The 22,220-nt window shown below is 43.1% G+C and overlaps 2 protein-coding genes across 2 annotated transcripts in view; one reads left to right on the forward strand and one right to left on the reverse strand.

Moving 5' to 3' along the window:
• Nucleotides 1–22,220, reverse strand: part of TNNI3K (TNNI3 interacting kinase) — a 150,626-nt gene that overhangs the window by 17,693 nt on the left and 110,713 nt on the right. The window contains exons 22-23 of the mRNA XM_077928586.1: nt 4,464–4,523; nt 1,168–1,337 (exon numbers count right to left, since the gene is read on the reverse strand). Of these exons, the coding sequence (XP_077784712.1) occupies nt 1,168–1,337; nt 4,464–4,523 (230 nt within the window). The remainder of the gene's footprint in view (nt 1–1,167; nt 1,338–4,463; nt 4,524–22,220) is intronic.
• On the forward strand, nt 5,214–22,076 carry LRRC53 (leucine rich repeat containing 53). The gene is made up of 5 exons (XM_077928097.1): nt 5,214–5,452; nt 11,556–12,446; nt 16,032–16,667; nt 16,870–16,985; nt 19,320–22,076. Exons 1-5 carry the CDS (start codon nt 5,245–5,247, stop codon nt 21,816–21,818), a joined length of 4,350 nt encoding a protein of 1,449 aa, XP_077784223.1. The 5' UTR covers nt 5,214–5,244; the 3' UTR covers nt 21,819–22,076.

Raw genomic sequence — 22,220 nt, forward strand, 5'->3', positions numbered from 1 at the left:
CTAAAACGGGGGTGGAGGGTGTGGAAAAAATGCACTGCAATGGATGTTAGCACATAGTGCAGAATCCCTCTCTCAATTTGTATGTTTAAAAAAATTAAAGCCTCAAGAAACTATTGTCATTAGAAAGCTAGGTCATTAATCATCCCAGTGTGTTGTATAATTGAAAAAAACACTGAATCTGCAGAAACCATCTTCATTTTACTTTACATTTTGCCTCTGGGCGACTCTTTTAATGTTCTATTTATAGGACTGGAGTTAGTTAATTTGTATTGCACAGAATTTGAGGGGGGAAACTGTTCTGTAACCCTTTGGGTTATACAGGAACCCATTTCAGCAAGCTAATGAGCTTGGGTGGCGCACTGAGATGAACATTAAATTACAGTAGCAGGGAGGCTGCTGTGATAACTACTTTTCTCGCCCTCTTGGGTATCTATAGTGTAACCTAAATGTGTCACTCGCTCATTCTTTTCATGCAAATCTATTATATGCTGCAGCACAAAAGAGGAATGTGGTATAAGATCCTTCTGACATTTCCATAACCTGCTTGTTTCCAGCTCGCTCTTGTTGATCTTTCTTTTAACTGGTGGAGCATTGGAAGGGTGCAAGTGGAACATTTAACCAAAGGAGTGTGGAGTACTGATATTTGTATGGAGTACTGCTATTTGGGTTTCCTGCCACTCCATTCCATTCCCCCTGGTTTTCTTTTCCTTCCCTCTAATACTTCGCCAGCATTTAGTGCCTACTGAACATGCTCATTCTTCACTAAGCTGTTTTTCGGGTCCAACCCTTTGGGGCTCCCCCCCAAAAAAAGATCAGTTATACTTCTGAAAACCTTGCAAACCATTTACCAGGACTTTAAAAACTAAGTTCGGGAAATAATCAACTACACATTTTTCTAGTGCTGTTGTAGATTGTGTTGCCAGAGTGACACTTAAGATGCTGAAGCACGCAGATTGTGTTTTGTCTCCTAGAAGAAATAAAGAGACTAGTTTTCTTTCTGTGTTGCTTTCAGGTGACATTTCTACTAGGTGCTAGTAGTTGTCCAAACAGCCGATTATTGAAGTACCAGGCAACTCTTAGAACCCCATGGGTCAAGGAAGGATCCTTCCTTCCTTCCTTCCTTCCTTCCTTCCTTCCTTCCTTCCTTCCTTCCTTTTGCATTCTTACCTTTGTGACCAGACAGCATAAGTTCTTGCATTCAAGGCATATTCCAGCTCAAAACGGCTTCGTAAAGCAGCAACATGGCTGCGCCCAGGGCATCCTCGAGCAACCAGGCAATCCGAGGAAGAGGAAGGAGAAAGAGAACCACTGCTGTTGCTAGAGGCTGGTGACATCAGCTGGAATTAACGGAGAGAACACTGTCAATACCCACTTATGAGAACTGTGAAATCTTGCCAGAAAAGCTGACAGCAGGAGAACTCACCATATGCAGTATCTCACAAGTAACTTTGCTCCAGTCCCCAGCTATTTCTACTGCTCTCAACATGTTAGGTTTCAGAAATTGTTGCCAAGAGGATGCTAGTCATTGTCGCCTGTACAAAGCATTCTGTTATGTTTCCTGTTCAGGGGACTGAACATGTACACTTGCATGTATATGCTGTTCCAAGGGTTGGCCAAAGAGAGACCCTTCAACTATCCTCCAACCACACTGGAAGATGGCAGCCTCCCTGGACCCACCACAGCTGTGCCATGTGGCAAACGTTGCTCCTTGGACCCTAAGGAGTTATTCCAGCTCCCATCAGCCCCAGATAGCATAGGCAATGTTCAGGGATAGTGGGAGTTTTAGTTCAACAACTTCTAGAAGGTTTTCTTACATTAATGAGGAGACAGGCAGGTGCAAATCAACAGTTTGTTCTGGTTTGAAGAAGCCCAGAGAGTGTCTTCACATCTTATTTCATGTGGCCAACAAAGATCCTAAAATGTTAGCCTCCCTTTATGACAGCACTTGCTCCTTCAAACTTCACCATTCTGTTGCTCTGATGATGGACGCGATGTGTTTTAGCCAGCTAAGTATTGCTCTTCTTTCTGAAGCTTACATGGGCTCACACCCCAGATTTAATCTCATATAAACTGCTGACTATGTATCACAGGAGCTAGCTAGGTCTCCTCTGAGATAGCACAGTTACTTGTGATATACTGCTTCAGGCTGTCAACAAAACAAAACACACATGTACACACACACTTTCTTAGAGGCACTTCCACCTACACACAATGTATCATGCTGCAGCTGGAGCTTGAAAAATGAAATAGATGACGGGAGTCACTGCTCTGACCCTTTGGCTCAAGAGTGGTGATATACTTTGATAGGAGGGGGAAGGAAATGGGGAACTTTCCCCACATGCGCAGCCCTGGTTGCCAAGATCAAGCATGTCGTCTATTTCAGCAGCTATCCTCTCGGTTGAAAGCCAAAAGGACTGGGATATTTTTTTTTAGCCATAGACTGAAGTTAAGTTCCACTGACTCAGCTGATTGCTTTAGAAAATACTTGATCTGGTATTTTCTCCCTTCAACACTGTGAAATTTACCTTTTCTGAGGGATGAAGCCACAGGGCTCAAAGCAAGGAAGGGATTGGAAGGAAGAAGCCCCAGAATTTGTTTTTAAACTGCAGGGTACAGCCCTTGGACATGTGAAAACCTAGAGCATTGGAGAGCAGTGAACCTTTGAGCATGATTTTTCTTTAACCACAGTCCTTAACCACAGTCCTTGGTGAGCATTTAAGGTCCCCAACCCTAATCTGCGGGTTGCCATCTGATTGGATTTTATTCTGGTCCCGATCTGATTTGAGGATGTATTTTAATTGATTGTCTGATTTTATGTTAATGTGTTATACATTTGATGTTAGCCACTCTGAGCCTGGCTTCGGCTGGGGTGGCGGGGGGATATAAATAAAATTTATTATTATTATTATTGTTGTTGTTGTTGTTGTTGCCCAAACCAGTGGTGCACTCGGGGCAGGACTTTGGTGTAAAGGTCAAAGGATCCGTTATGCAAAATGAGCAGGGTTGGCTTACCACATTTTGAAATAATACACAATGCCGCATTAATGTTCTTGTGGGAGGAGACCCTGTCAAGTTCAGAATGTAATTCCTTGCATTTGGCATTAGATAGCACCAGGACAGGATTTCAAGGATGCTTCAGATCTTGTTTCTTAATGGTGAGTGGCATGGAGGTTGCTGCAGTATACCCCGTGCCACTAAGGTGAAGTGAAAAGCCCTAGATCACATAGGATGACCTGTGGCCATTGTATAGCCATCAGCCACATGGTCTGAGGCTCCTCATGAAAGCTAATAAAACTAGTTCAGTAATATTCGGGTTCATACACATTCTGATCTGAAAAAATATGCTGAAAGCAAAGGCATTAGGATGTTGTATGCTAAACCCAAATGCTAGACTGTAAGCCCTTGTAAGCAGGCAAAGTTGATCTTGCTTGTACTAATTAACTTCTGCTAATCACATTATGTTGAGTAAGCTCATTTAGCAAGGACCTTTGGTATGATCTGGAGGCTCAGCTCTTGCAAAACTTTTCTTGCATGTCCTAATTGCCAATAACCCTATAACATCAATGCAGACATTTACCCTTTGCACCATTTCAGTTTGTAAAGTTTAGAAGAAGAAAACGCAAAACTAAAGTAAGTAGTTCAAGGGTGGTAGTTTGACCCATTTTGTGACATCATTGATGAGAGCTGGTTGCTCTGGTTTAGAGATGCTGCAAGACAAGTGACACATGGTTCAAGATACCTGTTTTCTGTGTTGTTTCTCTTTATGGCAAAAAGGGAAACAGACAAGCAACCGTTTTCTCCAGGGAGCCAAAGGTAGACATTGTAGCATGCGAAGTGCACACTCAAAATTTCACATACAAAGCTGCCTAATGCCAAGGGCTGAATTAGATATTACATGAAATTTCAGTGGTGGGTGGATGACAGGGGAGGGGGTGGGGGAGGGGAAGTTAAATAGCAGACATGGGAACAAAAATATATAAGATTGTGCACAGTATGGGAATTGTATTTATTTATACATATATAGCCCACTTTTCTTCCATCATGGAACCCCAGCCTGAGTTCATGTGGTTCCCCAGCTGCCCTTTATCCAGGCACTGTCCAGACCCACACCTTGTGTGCCTTCGGTTCATACCCTGGGACCAATGATGTTTCCCCCATGCCACCTTTAACTCTCATTGCTTGTTTCTACGAATGGAGACGAATGAGGACTTCTAACCTTAGGCTCTATTTTTTATGATGTGATGTCTCTGTTCCTTCACTATTTAAATGGCATTTGTTTCCTGCATCTCCTTCCTATTTCATAGCTAAGATCGCAGTGGAGCGCATCAGCTTGAGAATGCCAGGCACCATATCTTGCAATATTTCTGGAGTTCCTTCTGTGAGCAACCAGCCCAGCCATCATCACACTCGCTCATAACTATGCATTCATGTTGCTTACCAACTGTGACACGTTCTGCCATTACCTCAATATTGCACAGGCACTCCTCTAATTTGGAGACCACTTCAGAAAATTCAGGCCTTCCCTGCAAATATATAAGGACAGAACAACAATATAAGTACAAAGAAAATTGAGTCTGTTTTGGTGAAGATAGAAAACAAAGCACTTCCAGCCATACACTTCCAATTTCTAAAAGGTACTGGCTTGGATCCTAAGGCAAGTTAACTTAAGGAAGTTCGCACCTACAGCCATGCTGGAGGGTTGGCGAGTCTCTCTAAAGAATATGGGCCAGGGTCATAGTACAAAGGTGCTGAGGTCTGTGATAAAAAGCTTTGCCTCCATGAACTTCCTTAACCTGGGATCTAAGCTGAACTGTAGGTAACCGATGAGCCATACTGAATGCTTTCTTACCATTCTGTGTCTTTTCCTTGCCTCCCGCAACTCTTTGAAAAGAGGACCTTCTCAGATGGATGAAATTACAGCTTCAAGGTTTAGGGATCCAGCACCTCAACACCCCCTAAAGTGAAGCTATCACTTGTAACAACTTAAGCAGCATGTATGATGCCTATAAAGAGTCCCATACACAGACTAATTTAAGGGCCAAATTAGACATGGTGCTAAATGTGTTTCTTATAAATGAAAACAAAAATGGAAGAATGACAATGGTTTTCCAACCCTGTAGTCTGCATCAACACCTGACTTTTAAGCAAGTGTAATTCTTTGAAAAGTGATGGGTTCACTGCTTAATTACAATTAAGTCATGAATAGCAATAATAATGGGTTCACTGCTTAATTACACTTAAGTAATGAATAACAATATTAAAAAGTCAGGGCCAAGATATGTGTGCGTGTGCGTGTATACAGATATATGTACATGTACCCTTTTTTCGTCCCTTTTAGGTGCATTGCTCAGTCTGCTTGCTATGATGATTCAGTTAACCGCATCATGCCCTCCTTCATGCGTGGTATGCTCTGAAGATATTACTCTGTGTCAAGGATTAACATATATACTAGGTAACTAAGTAAGACACTTACAGAGAACTGATATTTATTCTATACTGTAAGCTCACACAGCACAGCTGTAATTGTATTGACTGCTTCTTGTGCCTGCTGCTGCGAGGTAAACTTTCAGAGAGCTAGCCTTTCACATTTTGACTGGAGAGTGATAGCATTGTTTCATTTCTCTTTGCCTAGAGGCCTTATCCAAACTATTCCAAGCCCTTCAGAGGTAATTGAAAACCTTTGTTACCGAGAACAGAGTCATTTCACTCAGCCAAACGCTTTAAGAAAAACAAAATAGATCATTTTAATAAGTTTTATCCACATTTTGTGCAAAGTTCAAGCTGTCCACTGGCTGAATGAGCTATCAATTGCCTTCTAACCCTGCCAAGGAACCCTTCAGCATTAGCAAGATTAAGTGATGTACCAATGATACAGATTAGCATCATAAAGTGCATTATAATTCTGAAAGAAAGTATGCTTTTTCTTCTCTTGGTGTTAAATGAGCTGTGGAAATGCTAACAAGATACAATGCCTGTGTTCATTATGTATTGCTTGTTTAAGTCAACAATTTAATAAGACACCTGATTAACAAATTTAAAGCAAAGTGCTGCTGATTCTTAGGAAAGGAAAATTTGATTATTGCCATCAGCAGAAAAAAAATATCCTAGCCTAATAGTTATAAAAATAATATAAAATGACCCACAAAATCAATAATCCTTTTCCCTGGCTATACTGTTCCCATTTGGCATATGAGGAAGAAAAAATTAAGGGACCCAAATGTGACGCCAAATGTAAATAAATGCAGTAACTTCCTGGGGTTTGTGATGATCTCCTTTGCTGCCATCCTACTCCCATAACAAATATGCCAGTGAAAGTCTCTCTTCCTAGAAAAGCTTTGAAGCATTGGCTCTACATTAAGCTCGTAGCTAAATACTCACTAGGTGTTTAATGGGAGATTCAAGGTACAGGTGGTATTTAGGCCTTGTCCTCAAGCTGGGAGGGCATGTGAGGAGATGCTGAAGGTTCGTCCCTGGGTCAAGCAACCTCTCTGTCAGGGATGGGGACCTCCAGATGTTGTTGGACTCAAACTACCTTCAGCCCCAGCTAGCAGGGCCCAAGATCAGGGGTGGCGAGAACTGCAACCAAAATTCATTTGGAAGGTTACAGGACCCCCCCCCCCCGCTGTATGTCTCCCTCAGCCATGTCTTAGGGGAGCATGGAAGGCTATGAAGCCAAGGCAGGACGTGGTCAGAACAACTGTTTTCAAAGTCATCTTGGGCCGAAAACAGGGAGGATGGTGCATGCCTATGTTAAACATTCCTCAAATGCCTTGCCATGTGTAAATGTATGCATGAGTCAGCTTATCTGTGTGCAGAGCTGATGACCTGGACAAGGTAGCTAGCAGTGGCACGCTAACTCCTCTAAACACAAACCGACGCAAGTGTTAAATGCATTTATACCTGATGGTGATTCATGGGACACTTACACAGGCAAGTGCTTTGCCCACAGTCGCCATCGAGTCTACTTCGGCTTTTAATGCGAGGCTAATTTGGCTGTGAGGATAGTAGAGGCCCAATGATTTTAAACTCTAATCAAAATCAATACAAATTAAGCTCCCACTTTGCAAGATGAATTCCCTGACTTTGAAGGCTGTTCTACGTGGAAGAATTGATGCCAATTTAATTAAACCACATTGTAATTGAAAGCTGTGTGAAAGTCGGTGGTTTCCAGGGAATAATGGGAGTGTTTCTTTGCTTGCTGCTCAATGCCCATGTGTTCTCATTCAAAGTTGTGCTTTGGAGGTAGTCAAAAGCAATGTCAAAAGAATTCCATTCCATTTCAAGTGGGAATGCTATGATACATATAAAGTCATATATAATTGTTTCAATTAATGAGGATCAAGACTGCATCATATAGGCCATAGTTCTTTTAGGAAGCATCTCTGAATAGTCAGAGAAGTCATTTAAAAGGGTAATGTTAAACTTCTGGGCTACATTTCATAATCAGATTTGATATTAGGCCGTTGATATTAGGCTTTCAAGAGTAAGCGCATTCGGCCTTTGCAGAAGAAAGATTGGACAGAGCCTTGTAGGAACTAAGCTGAACGAAGAAAGGCTAGATCTACAATAGTGGGATTTGCTGAGTACAACTATTTCAAAATCAAATTTACAGTTCAGTCCATGGGTCAGAGGAAGGGTCAGGTAAGGTCAGGATGACAGGCAGGTACATCAAGGAAAGGAGTAGCTGAAATGAGGTGAATACGCAAAAAAAGACTCACACTAGGCAGAGGCGTACTTAGGGGGTGGGAGGCACTGGGCACCAACACGGCAGGGGGAGGCACTTACCGCAGGGCCTGGGAGTGACACAGTGGTTTAGGCACCTGCAGGCTCTGCCGCCCTACAGCTGATGGGGAGGCTGCGGCAAGGCTCCATGCAGCATGGCCTACCCGGGCTCACCCCGCCCAATGGTTGGCTTGCCCTGCTCCCAAGGGTGGCTAGCTACACCATTGCACTAGCCTAGGATTAAGTTATGGAAGACTTGGATGGGGTCTAGTGAGATGAGATGAAATTTCTGGAGGGAAGGGAATAGAACCAAAGCACAAAGAGGAATCTAACCCTATGTAGCCCAAGGAAGAGTCCATAGCAAAAGGCTAATGAACCTATTGCTAGCTGCTTCCTGTTAAAATTCCTAGAAGGCAGCTGAAAGGCTGGTGCTTGAAGAGTTTTAGCACAGCTGGGTGCTGCCAAACTTATGGACTCTGCTCAATACGTGCAAAAACTGAGAAGCTTTCCGTTATTTGGTTTTTCATTTCAGCGAGAAATTAAAATTGCAAATCTCACAAAGTGTTAAAAACAATAAATTAGAGCTTTTGGTGTTTTTAAGTAATTGATGGCCTGCAGGCAACAACTTGTAGTGTACTGCTGCATGGGGGGAGGGGGAGGGGGATACTGATTAGCCCTCTAGCCAATTGCCTCAAATCGTCACTTTAAACCTTTGTGCTGGATTGAATGTTAAGATCAGGTAACATTGTTAACAGCTGCCACAAGCATACCTGTGCTGGTATTGCAAGTTATAGAATCCGGCAGTTAAACTATTTCATTTGCAAGTAATCCAGCAGTACTTAACTACCCTTGTGCCTTTGCTATTTTAAAGCCTGCGTTACTTTGCTCGGTGACAAATGTATTGCCATATCTGTTTTAACATTGGCAGATGCAACGTAAGCACACTTTCGCAACCATTCTGCCTCATTCAATTAGTACATGCATGCTAATATGCTGAAGTGGCGGCACAGTAACCGGCATTGTCATGATAACCCGTAATAACATCAACTTTTATCTTGCGAAAAGTGCTACTCGTTTAATGGCGGCTCTGTAGTCTTCCGTCAGTCATTTTAGCAACTGTACGATACGTAAGCTAAGTCTGGGCTAATCTCTTATCATATAGAGGGACCTGATTAAAAGCAATACATACCACAGCAGGGGGACTGCATTCAGATGCCTTAATGAGAGCCCTATGGGAAATCCTCCAAGGCATCAATAAGAAAACAGACCCCCTGTCAAGTTTATTACAACCGCCCGAGGCAAAATAATCCATATTGTAAAGGGAAAACAACAAATGACTTCCCAGCACAGATAAACATTAGCATCAGTAAATTGGTGAGGTAGCTCAAATGACAGTCGCTACTCAGGGGACGCCCTCGCTGGTAATAGCAGGAGTGCATCAGGTCAGGATTGAGGCACGGTGGCTGAGCAGCATGTGGGAAGCTTGCCTGCTTGGCGTGCTTATGTTAAAGTGCTGTTCGTTTCTCACTTCCATTAGAAAGGTGGAGAGGCGGGGAAAATCTTTTTGCATATTACAGCATAAAAATCATTGTGATAAGCAATGCATTAACTTTGACATCTAGTGGAACAGATGGTTTTCTGTTTCTTGAACAAATCTGTCACACAGGAGCACAGTAAACCCCCCACCCCCCAAAAATATTAATATACTGGTAACGACAAGAGTGTTGTATGAAGCTTTTGATGAATTTAAGCTACTGTCTGAGTGAGCGTGGTGCTGGGCGAGGGCAAGCTGGCAGTGACTTAATCCAGGCAGGACAGGGAGATTGATGATGGCAGTCAGCTGAGAGAGGCAGCTTGGAGTGCTGGCATAACACATATCCATGCCGCTCCAGTTAAGGGAAGCAGTCCACCCTTTCCATCATCTTTGTCTGACCTGGATATATTATTATTAGATTCTGGGCTGTTTTGCTATGAGTTTTTTCATTGGTGCTTTCCAGTCATAGGCTGCATCCAGGATGCAAGCAGCATGCTCCAGATGGGGTTTTGATGGCAATGCACCTCTGCAGCGATGTATACCTTCCAGCCACTTGGTGCAGAATTGTGCTGTCAGTTTATGAAGCCATTAAAGCTCTACCCTCCACAGCCGGAGTGAAAGATCACACGGAATGCCAGATATTACATGTATAGCATGCTTATTGCATTCACTAGATACAATGCGGCAAAATAATGAAACAGAAAAGGAGTGGAGCCCTGCCTTTCCATTCTGAAATAAGGACAACACTTAAAAACATCTTCCTACTTAATGTTGAATTTGGGGCCCTGTGATGCAGATCCACTTGGGATCTGTTCCAGGGGTTAGCAAACTTTTGCCTTAGGGATGAGAAGCCTTGGATAGCCTTTATGAACTGCCCCCAAGTACTGTATTTTTCTCTCTATAAGACACACTTTTTCCCTTCTAAAAAGTAAGGGAAAATGTGTGTGCGTCTTATGGAGCCCCCAAAGCCTCCATAGGGCAGCGGGATGAAGGCTCCCTGCTGCCCTGCAGAGGCTTCACGCGTGGCTCTGTCCCTTCCCACATTTCCCAGAAAAGCCCCCAAGAGCCGCACTCCCTTTTAAGAGCACGCGGATCTTGCAGGAGATGGGGGAAGGGACAGAGGGCAGCCTCTTCCGGGCAGGGGGAGCCTTCGTCCCGCTGCCCAGGAGAGGCTTCAGCGGCTATCCCAGAAGCCAGAACAGCAAGAGGCTATCCCAGAAGCCAGATCCCTCTTGCTGTTCTGGCTTCTGGGATTCAGAATATTTTTTTTCTTGTTTTCCTCCCCCCAAAACTAGGTGTGTCTTATCGTCTGGTGCGTCCTATAGAGCGAAAAATACGGTAAGTTTCTCTTTCAACAGGATAGAGGTAATTAACTACATGCTCCTTTTCCTTTCCCCCCTTTTGAAATGATAAAATATTGCTTTAAAAAGTGATATTTGATTGTAAAAGCAGGTTGCTCAAATGACCTATCACACTGTATTTCATCACTGACCTAAGTTGTCTTCTAATGCTCTCTCTGACTCTCTCTCTCTCTCTCTCTCTCTCTCTCTCTCTCTCTCTCTCACACACACACACACACACACACACACACACACACACACACACACTATATCCATAGATATAGATGATATAGATATATCAGCAACCAGACTGTTGATGGGGACAAACTATTCCCTCTACATAACTCCAGTGTTCAAAAGCTTGCACTGGTTGCCCATATGTTACAAGGCCAGGTTCAAGGCACTTGTATTCATTTGCAAAGTCCTTAACAACTTGAGTCTAAGATAGCTCAAGGAATGCAAGATTCTTGATATCCCTGTCCAACCACTGAGGTCTTCAGGGGAGTTACTCCTAGTGGTCCCCCATGACTCAGATGTATGGATGCATTCAATATTGTGGGCCCCATTTCATGGAATTCCCTTCCAGTTGAGGTCAGGCAACTTGAATTTCCAGTGCCTACTAAAGACACGTTTATTCCAGCAAGAATTTTAACTCAATTCTGAATTTATATTTTCATTGCACGCCCCTAGATAATGATTGTAATTAAGCAGCACATAAACCGTCAAAACAAATAAATAAAATTTATCAAAGCAATACTTTGTATCAATAAATTGTATATCAAGAATGCTAGTAGGTATTTTGTAAATTAGAATGGGAAGTTTTCTCTTTTAACAAATGAAAAATAACTTTTGATTCATAACCCCATTAATATGAGTTGCTTAAAATCCAAGCAAAGATTACGAGGAGCAAGCCTGCACCTCTATAGAAACTTAACTATCTTTCTATTCCTTTCGTATAGCTGTTCCTGCATCCACAAAAGCTTTGATTGTTACTGATGGAAGTATCACTTCAGTAGAAGGGTTTAACCTGTCCTTCCTGTTCAATGCAACTTTACTAAGACTCAGCGCTAATGGGATTACAACCATTAGAGATGATGCTTTTCTTGGACTTAGAACCCTGAAGACTTTACTTCTGGACCAGAACCAAATATCAAGCTCTTCTATCACGTACAGCACATTTCATGAACTTCAAAAGCTGCAAGTGCTAGTGTTAAGCAACAACATTTTGAGCCGTATTCGTGGAATTTGGTTTATGAGCACAAAGGATCTTATTAGACTCCACTTAAATGGGAATCAACTAATGAGCATCACAGGGGAAAGCTTTGAGATGGCAAAGCTTGGCAAACTCAGGATCCTAGATTTGTCAAACAATTTCATTAGCTCCATTGAAAAGAGAGCCTTCCACGGCCTCGCCCAACTGATGGAAATTGACCTTTCAAGGAACAGGCTAGCCATTATTCCTGACACCTTTTCCTCTCTCGCTCAATTAAGTCTTCTAAGCTTAGACCAGAACTCGTGGAACTGCACATGCAAACTTCACGACCTAGCCTCCTTTCTAAGGAAATACGTCAATTCTTCATCAAGGATGCTCAGAAATGCTGATAATGTGAGTTGCAGAGCTTCTGAAAACCCATCAGTGACCAATCTGCTTGAGCTCACGGAGGTCAACTGTAAGTCTGCACTTAAACACCCTCCTGGTATTTTAGAAAACAGGAGGAGGAACTACGGACGAGATGTTGCACTGGTTGCTGTTTTTTCCTTTCTAGGTAATGGCACCCCCACCCCTTGCCAGCATATTTGTCACCTGATCTATTCCGAGATCCTCCTTCTTTTAAACCATTTTATGAAAAAATAATCATGAAATCATGGTCATGGAGAACCTGATAACCAGCCAATCCCACACCTTGTCCTAAGTAAGATCTCCTGTGTATTAGCTATCATCTAGAGTCCAGGGTTTCCCAAACTTGGGTCTCTAGCTGTTTTTGAACTACAGTTCCCATCTTCTTTGACCACTGGTCCTGCTAGCTAGGGATGATAGGAGTTGTAGTCCCAAAACAGCTGGAGAGCTAGCTGGTGGTCCTTGAAGTATTTTGGTCCTGAGCCATTTAAGGCTTTATAGGTCGAAATCAAAGTGTAACATGGGTGGGGGGCTACCAGAGCAATTGCCCGAGGCACATTTTTAGGGACAAGCCTCTGCAGCTGGTGCCACAACTGGAGGTGCTCCCCATTCTGTCTCATGTGAGCAGCATGCTGAACAGGAGCTGGGAGAGGACAGGCTCTTGCATCCCTTGGCCATACAGCATCCCCTGCCGGCAGAGATGGGCAGATGGTGAGACTCACAGCGGTGGCAGTGGTGAAGGCACACACCCATGTCCCACCACTGCTCCACTGCTCTTTCTGGCAGCAGCAGTAGCACTGCAGTTAAGGGGCACAATACTTTCCTTGCCGTGCATGCTGGCAACCCACGCTACACCACTGGTCAAAACCAGCACTTTGAATTGGGCTCACAAGCTAATTGGCAGCCGGTCAGGCCAGGACCGGTGTAATATGCTCAAACTGTCTTGCTCCAGTGAGCAACTTGGCTGCCAAATTGTTCAGCAGCTGAAGTTTCCAAACCGTCTTCAGATGCAGCTCCTGTGTAAAATGCATTGCAGTAATCTGAACTAGAGGTTACTAGAGAATAGACGACAGAAGTTAGGCTATTCTTGTCCAGATAGGGGCACAGCTGGGCCACCAGCTGAAGCTGATGGAAGGCACTGCACACCATTAAGGCCTCCTGAGCCTCAAGACACAGCTTCAAGGATGGCACCGTTCATATTGCTCAGTCGTGTGCCTCCTTTTGTCTTTTTAAAAAGGAGTGCTTCTTCTTGTGTTCCAAGGCCTGGGACTCTTAGAAATGAGAACCTGGACTCAGAGGACAATTAGTTTCTTCCTTGCCTGCAGCAACATGCAAACTACTGTTCTTCCTTCCAGAATATGCCTTACTCCTATTCTGCTAGTCCCAGAAATTATTTATTTATCTTGGAATGGTGGCTCCATTCCAAGATAAATACTAGTGCAATCACTTTTGCGATGACCCTGAGTTCTCTTCAACCAACAATACATTGTCCTTCTGACAGAAACATATAAAAATATATCTTGGAGTTGAAAGTCTCGCCCGGAGCTATACCACTGCCTGAAGCTATACCACCTCAGGCTGTGATCTCATTTCATTTCACAAGCGAAGAAATGTTAGGCACAGGTTGTAAGTGGAAGGGAGACTGCCAAGATGAAAACAAGACAGGGAGGCTGCTGGATGAATTGATAAGTGATATTTCTCCTCTGGTGCCAAAGAGAACCAGTTACTCTACTAGCTTCTTATTTGGAATGCCAAAGCAGTTCGAGATACAACCAGCCTGAATTTCCCTAGACAGTTAAAATGCCCTCAAATTTTCCTTCTCGCTGCTTGGGCTGCTTCCTTCACAGCCTACATTACTGAAAAACATATACTGTGTCTAATGGGTTTCAAAAGGTTCACATAACCTCGTGACATGGCTTAATGTATATAGCAGGTGTGAGGATACTCTGCCCCACAGGCCTAAGGTCCTGCACAGGCCCCAACTTGGCCCACAAGACCATGTTCCTCAAACCATGTCAACCTGCCCCACGTGATGTGACTACAAAAATGTGGCTACAAATAAACAACTGGGAGCTAACTTTTAAGCTTTTGTTATTCCTCTGCAAGTGAGGCTTAATGACAGTGCCAATCAGCTGACTAGTGCTGTCAATGAGCCCTATTGTATAGGAATGCCTGATTTTCCCATGTGGGTGGCAACTGCCATGGCATTGTGGTACAGAGGACAGAACGTTATGTCTGGCCCCCAGGAATCTGGATTCCAATCCCACCTCAGTTTATGATTTTTAATTCTCAGGATCTGAAGAATACTCTCCAAAATTCAGTCTGTTTGGGTTTTTTTTTTTTTTTAAACACAAACCAACAATTTATCCTCATTCAATAATAGTCTTTATTCTAAATGAATTTTATTTTGTATTTGTGCAGAGCCTCATAGACAAAGCCCAAGTCTAGGGTTTATTTTGCGGTCTGCAGAACTGCTGGGATGGGATGACATTGAGGAGGAATTTAGACTTCCCAGGACTGCTGTAAACAAAGTCATAATTGGACAAATCTGGACAAAAAAGTTGTTGAGCTTTCTTTAGTCTGCTGACATGACTTACATCCAGATTTTCCCAGACATTTTTAAAAAGCCATTTTCCTTTGCGATCTAAATATGCCCTCCATTAGACTGCAGCCAAGCATGTTAATTAGCATTCCCATAGAAACAAAATTTCACAAAAATTACAAAATATTACATTTTTTTAAAATGTGGACATTTACTTCAAAAGCCATATTCTTCAAACTAATCAGCATCTCTCAATGTTTTTGTTTTTGCTTTGCAGATGTCAAATATGAAATGTCATAAGCTGTCAACTGCTAAGTCAAATATCAGATACTGAAGTCAAATTTCAAACCCAAATGTCAAAAACTGACATCCAAAACACCATTATCATATAATCAATAATTTTTTTGCTAATTATTCTGCTACCTAATGAGCATTCAATGTCAATATCTGAAAGAAAGAATTCTGAGAATATTGGGGAATAATTTTTTTTCTGCTATAATTTGCAACTACTTGAGAAGGCAAGAGAAATGTGACTGGATCGCTCTTATGCACACAGAGCGATAAGACAAAAATATAAAGGGGAGATCGTAATCAGATCAGGGCCACTGTGTTCTGTGCTGTCCGCCTGAACAAGTTTTCTGATCTAAATTCCCTTCCACGCAACTACTATTAGTTTCATGAAGCAAAACATATAGGTATAGTTCTTAAATGAACAAACTTCCTTTAACTTCCCTTCTGGAGACTTAACCTCCTTTCATTGGATGGTGGCAGACAATAGTTCATGAACTAAAAATGACCCAAGTCCTATCGGACTTTTCTGCAATGCAGTTACTGTCATTTCAAAGATAAAGCTTCCATCTACAACTATTTACTTTCATTCAATGAAAGTATTTCTATATCACCATATCATAAAATGTCAGGCCGGTGTACAACAATATAATACCACTAAAAAAAAAAAAAAAGACAAATAATCATTAAAGCATCTGGCTAATCAATTTTAAACATCTGCAAATGCCTGTTGGCATAAAAAGGTCTTCAAGAGGTACTTTTTCTCTTTTAAGGAGATCTCAGATGTATCTCCAATCATTACAAATGCATTTGCTCCTTGAATAATTGCTGCGGATGACACAGAATGATAGAATTATATAGATAAAAATGTGTGGGGATTTAATTGGATTCCTGTTCTACCCCCTCCTCTGCTACATTTTAATAATCTCATATAGCAGGATTATCCCTTTAGTGGTTTTGTTTTATTATGTTCTGATGTGTATGTTTAATGTCTAATGAGCTCTACCTTAATTTACCTGATTTCATCTTTGATAAACCTTGTATTTGTCACAGGAGGTGTTGGTCTCACCTGCCTAGTTTTAGCCCTCTTTAACAGGAAGTTTCAACACGGCAAAGCAAATGAACACTCATCAGGAAACTGCTGTTGCAGAACCCTAGATGAATCCCAGTGTGGTCATGAGCCAAGAAATTACCTAACTAAGGGATACTGTAACTGCCACTTAACTCGGGAAAATGAAATAAAGGTCATGTCCATGTTGGGGTCTGGCAGGGAAACGCCACTTTTAAAGGAAAATAGCCATCAAGCAACAGTAAAGGCAGAGTCTAAGTGCACAGGCCTAAAAATGCCACTCAGAAGCATTCAAAAGGAGAATGAACAGATGAAAAATGACCATTTCTTGTGCCTTAACTGTAGACTGCTACAGTCTTATCCTCCAGAGTCTTCTGGGATTGCAGCTGTGCCTAATGAAGCAGATGGACTGTGCCAAAAACAATTCCAAAGGAGAGTTAGAAGCCCAGACAACTTTGGGCAGTGGGAGGAAGACACACAGGCGACAAGATCTGAGGACCATCACAAACTGAATCAAGGTGAGCTCTTTTTCCTGGGAACTGGACATCGCTTCTGTTTTGACTGATGATTCCCCAGTCGCTCCCTCTCATGAAGAGTTATCACAGATCAATAGAAGCACGCCTCGCTGCTTCCATAACATTAGAACAAGAAAGGCCACAGGTGTGATGATTTCCCATGCCAATGTGCCCTGTCTGAGGTTTGGGGAATGAGAACTAAGCCCACTGTCCTGATACATTATAGCCTTCCTGTTCTAAGGTTACTATAGCAGTGAGGGGGAGAGCTATGGGGCTGTGGCAATGATATTGTACCTGCTGAGAAAGAAGAACAAACTCATGGGGCAGTGCAAGGATCTTCCTCAATCCTGCCTTCCTGTTGGCATCCAATGTACATCTTAGGAAGGCACTTGGAGATGAAGTATCAGAAGGAGGTGGAAAATTCTGGAGTATATGAGTAGGAAAATAGGAAACTGCCTTAAAGGGAGTCCATACCCTCCATTTCTCTGATGAAAATAGGGACACCCTATTCCATCTGATTGGGTTGCCCCAGCCACTCTGGGTGGCTTCCAAAACATATAAAAACATAATAAAGCATTAAACATTAAGAAACCTCCCTATACAGGGCTGCTCTCAGGTGTCTTCTAAAGGTTGTATAGTTACTCATCTCCTTGGCTTGGGGGTTGCATAACTCCAACATTTCTCTGATGAAAATAGGGATGTCCTAAGGAAAAGTGGGACATTCCAGGATCAAATCAGAAACCAGGATGGCTTCTGTAAATCCAGGTCTGTCCCTGGAAAATAGGGACACTTGAAGGGCCTGTACACCATTGGTCTATCTAGTTCAGTACTGTCTACACTGACTGGCGGTGACTCTCGAGGTTTCAGGCAAGGAATCCTTCTCAGCCCTACCTGGAGATGCCAGGGATCAAACCTGCTCGCAAATGCTCTTTCAATAAACTACAGTCATTCCCAGATGGGTAGAGAAGGGTGCCATTGAAGTATGAGATAGGATGAAGTCACTCAGGAAGAGCATGTAGAAACGTGTTAGCAGAGGGTTAAGGTTAGAGCCCTAAGATACCCCAGCTAGGGAGGGAAACACTGAAAGAGAGATTAGAAGAGAATCAACTGAGGTCAGAATTGCACAGAACTATGGCAAAAAGGGACGCGGGTGGCGCTGTGGGTTAAACCACAGAGCCTAGGACTTGCCGATCAGAAGATCAGCGGTTCGAATCCCTGTGACGGGGTGAGCTCCCGTTGCTCAGTCCCTGCTCCTGCCAACCTAGCAGTTCGAAAGCACGTCAAAGTGCAAGTAGATAAATAGGAACTGCTCCGGCAGGAAGGTACTGTATTTTTCGCCCCATAGGATGCACTTTTCCCCCTCCAAAAATGAAGGGGAAATGTGTGTGCGTCCTATGGGGTGAATGCAGGCTTTCGCTGAAGCCTGGAGAGCGAGAGGCATCGGTGCGCACCGACCCCTCTTGCTCTCCAGGCTTCAGGAAGCTATCCGCAAGCCTTGCGCGCCCGGCGAGAGTTCCCTCGGGCTCACAAGGCTTGGGGTGGCAGCCTGAAGCCCGAAGCAAGGGGCGTCCTCCGGAGGGCGCCCCGTGCTTTGGGCAGGTGTGCGGAAGGCTTGGGGCGGCAGCTGCGGCTGGGGGGGGAAAATAATTTTTTTTATTCATCCCCCCCCCAAAAAAAATGAGGTGCGTCCTATGGGCCGGTGCGCCCTATAGGATGAAAAATATGGTAAACGTTGTTTCCGTGTGCTGCTCTGGTTCGCCAGAAGCGGCTTAGTCATGCTGGCCACATGATCTGGAAGCTGTACGCCAGCTCCCTCGGCCAATAAAGCGAGATGAGCGCCGCAACCCCAGAGTCGGTCACAACTGGACCTAATGGTCAGGGGTCCCTTTACCTTTACCTATGGCAAAAAAAGAAGCCAAGCCAAGCAGAATGATCAGCTGTATCAAAAGCAGCAGTAAAGTCAAAGAGGAAGAAGACTGAGCTGAGATCACTTGGGAGAAGCAAGAATATGGTGATTGTGAAGATGGCATGCTCAGTGGAATGAAGAGGGTTGAAGCCTGTCTGGAAGTGGTGGGTGCGGGAATGTTCAAAAGGAATAGGGGAAAAGTGGAAATGGTGAGAGTCAGCAGCATGAGCCCAGAGTTCAGAAAGGAAATTGGCCAATAGTTTGAGAGAAAGCGTTTTGTTTGACTGTACCAGCAAAAGAACCAGAAAGGAGGGGGGAGGGGAAAAATCGAGAGGCGGGATAAGGGCAGGGTAGATAGTAACCAGAAACGGGGAAGCGAGGGGAGCAAGAGGGGGCATATAAGGATAGCAGAGTGGCTTTCATCAAGTGAAATGCAAGAAAAGAAAGAGTTGTGCAGGAGGAAGGCTGGGAAATGAGGGGAAGGGAAGCAGAGAAGATCAGAAAATGTGGTTTCAATGTTAGTATTACAGTGCTAAATAAATAATTGCGCAGTCAACACAAGAGCTTCAATTCGGATATTTAGAAATTATGGTGTTGACAGAATTATCTTGCAGAAGCATACATGACTGATTGACTGTATAGTTCTATACAGAGAACAAGAACAAAGTTGTCTTCATATCAGTCATTATTCAGTTCATTTTTTAAAAAATGGCCACTCCAAAAGAATACATTAGCCATTGCTTTGCAACGTAGAAATGTTTTGCTGAGCCTGAGACATTAGCTAGTTGTTTTGCATTTTCCCACAAGAAGGGAATCCCTCTTCTTTTTGGCACCCCCGATGTAGGTGTTCCAAACATCTGTTTAGCCAGTGTAAGAGAACTCCTCTGCATGTGCTAAGTTTCAACGTTTGCTGTTTCACAGGAATCAGAAGTGACACATTCTGTGGAAGACATTCAAGAGCTGCGTGTGTTTTGGCAAAAGAAGGGCTTGGAAAACATTTAGCAAACGAGTCATGTCTGTCTGTATCCAAAACCGAGGAGGATGAGGACTGCTTAAAGCCTTACAGGCTGAGGCAAAGGCATTTTATTACCACCTCGTCATCAGCACCTGACACACCAGAGGAATCCAAGGACCACTGCGTGAAAGAAGCAACATTAGGAAGCCATGGATGGAGACAGGATGATCCATGTGGATCGTTAGAAAGGAGCAAAAATATTTCTCCACAGCTAGACAACTTCCTTATCTGTAAATACATAGGCTGTGATAAATATCGCAACTACCCGACAGAAAAGAAACAGAACCATGGCAAAAATGTGAAGTTGGATGAAGGACAGAGTGAAGTTAAGAGCAAAAGAGCAGGCAGTTCCTGTATGACTGATGAAGAGATGTCGTTATCGCCAGCAATCAAGAGAATGTATCAGCCCAAGAGTGTTAGCTTTTATGTACCTGACCTGACAACAATAAAGAGGGTGGATGTGACAAGTGGCTTAAGTGGGGTGAGATCCCCAGAGAACAAAGGACAAGGCAAGAGTATTCAAGGAAACCTCACCCCTGCTCTGGGAAGGAGATTGCACTGTGATTCAAGAGCAAAAAATGAAGAAAGGAAACCACCTCCCACCTCTGCAGGACCTGGGGAAAAACTGATTGGATTCATCCAGAAGCATAAAATGAAAACTAAAAGCCGGGATTCTCTAACTGTGAAGTTAAATTTACACCCTTTTAGAAAAGCAAGAATCCAGCCTGAAGAGCTTCTCCCCAAAGAAAACAAAGAACAGTGCCCAAGTTGTCGACAGGCAAAATTGCCACATGCTTCCACGAGGGAAGACAGAAGAAGGAGAACAAAAACAAAATCAGAATCAGAATATTCTGTGGCTGCCCAAAAGATCTCAGAGTGCAGCAAAGATATTATTTATTCTAGAGAATCTGTTGGGAAACTGCCTGAAGAAAATGGTACAGATGCTGTTACAGTCATCTCTTGTCCTTCTAAGAGTGTTTCTCACATGACAATTGCTGAGGGTACTTCACCCGCCAAGCTTTTACAAGCTCAAAGTTGCACCAGGAGCTCATCTCTATTCTCACCAAATGGAACTTCAAGGATGACTGTTTCAGCTATTGCTGTTTCACCCAACCATTCACTGAGTGTTTTGCAGAATGAAGCAAATAACATTCCAGCACCAGTGAATTCTAAAGAGCTTAGTGAAGATATTACAGAAACTGCAGTCCTGGCCTTTCACCAGAGTTCTTTGATGATGGCAGCACAGGAAAAAGACCACAGTCTTTCTCAAACTCTCTTTATTGAAAGAGAAGGGCTCAGTTTGCAAAATGCCACCAAAGACGATAATATGCAGTTTCAGCAAATTGCTGAGAATATAATGCAAGGCAGGAATCCGAAGCAGTTCCAAAAACAACAAGATAAAAGCTTAACAGTGGAAGATGGACTGGAAGGGCACAAAAAGGCTATAGAGACTGAATCTGCACAAAGAAATCTAGTTGCTGTGGAGTCCCATAGCTTTGGTGAAATTCCACCATCAAGTAGACACCAAATTCCGACAGAAAAGGACATAAATAGATTCAAATCTCCAGTTCAGTTCAGCAGCACACTTTCTAAATCTCAGGCCGCTGGGTGTCTAACCACCAAACAGCTTCAAATGCCAGCTAAAACTAATGACATGGAAGTATATGGAACAAAATCACAGCACCAGAGAGCAGATTTCAAAGCAGAAAGCAACAGTGAGTCAACAAAAATGTTTATCCCAGATACACTCATGGTCTCAGCGGGCCTAAAAGAGGAAGGAGTGCAAACTGGGAATGAGTGGGAGAATAACAAATGCAAAACATTTCATAAAAATGTTGTCAAAGTGACCATTATCTCTAACACATCAAACGCCCCCACGTCCCCTGAAACTGAAACACATCTGGAGAGCAACATCAATCTTGAAATGAAGAATAAGGTGCATATGGATAATGAGAGTGATTTGCAAGAAGCTCCAAACAATCAACTTGATGAACATAAAGAAGGTAAAATGCCACCAGCAACACGTCAAGAGCATCCTTTGTTATCAAAGCTTAAAGACGTCAGTTATGAGGAACAAACTGAGATGCCTTCACTTCCTTACAAGACACATAAAGCTGAAATATCTGTCTCCAAACCTACACTGTCTCCCACATCTGCTGATTGTGATAAAGAATTGCCTTCACAGGCAGAACAAAGCACAGCAAATATTTCAAAAAACATTTATCCTTCCTTAGTTCTCTTCAAAGACAAAAAACCCTTTTCAATATGAAAAGCTAGACTTTCTAACCCAGGACTGAAACTTTCAGACCAATATAGGATGTGGAAAAACAAGGAGCTCTTGAGCTGTGAAAGCCAAAGCAGAATGAAGAATAAAAAAGGGAATGCAATTACTGAACAGAATTGTTCTTATAAATTACAGTTAAGAAGGCATTGCATATTTTGTACAAAGTTTTCTTACAATAGAATAACTGCTTTTTTAAAATAAAACAACAACTAGGAACTGCCACCCCTGCTCACATTACTTATCAACCCCCTCCACCAAACCCTCAGCCCCCTTGCCAACCTGACCCATCCCTTTCCCCCTCACCCCAGTCCCCAAATCCCATAACAGCTCCTTCAAGTGTCCGTATTCTCAGAGCTTCTTCAAGTCCTCCATGTCGTCACAGCTCCC

This window comes from Podarcis muralis, chromosome 5 (genome assembly GCF_964188315.1).
Source record: "Podarcis muralis chromosome 5, rPodMur119.hap1.1, whole genome shotgun sequence".
Lineage (NCBI taxonomy): Eukaryota > Metazoa > Chordata > Lepidosauria > Squamata > Lacertidae > Podarcis > Podarcis muralis.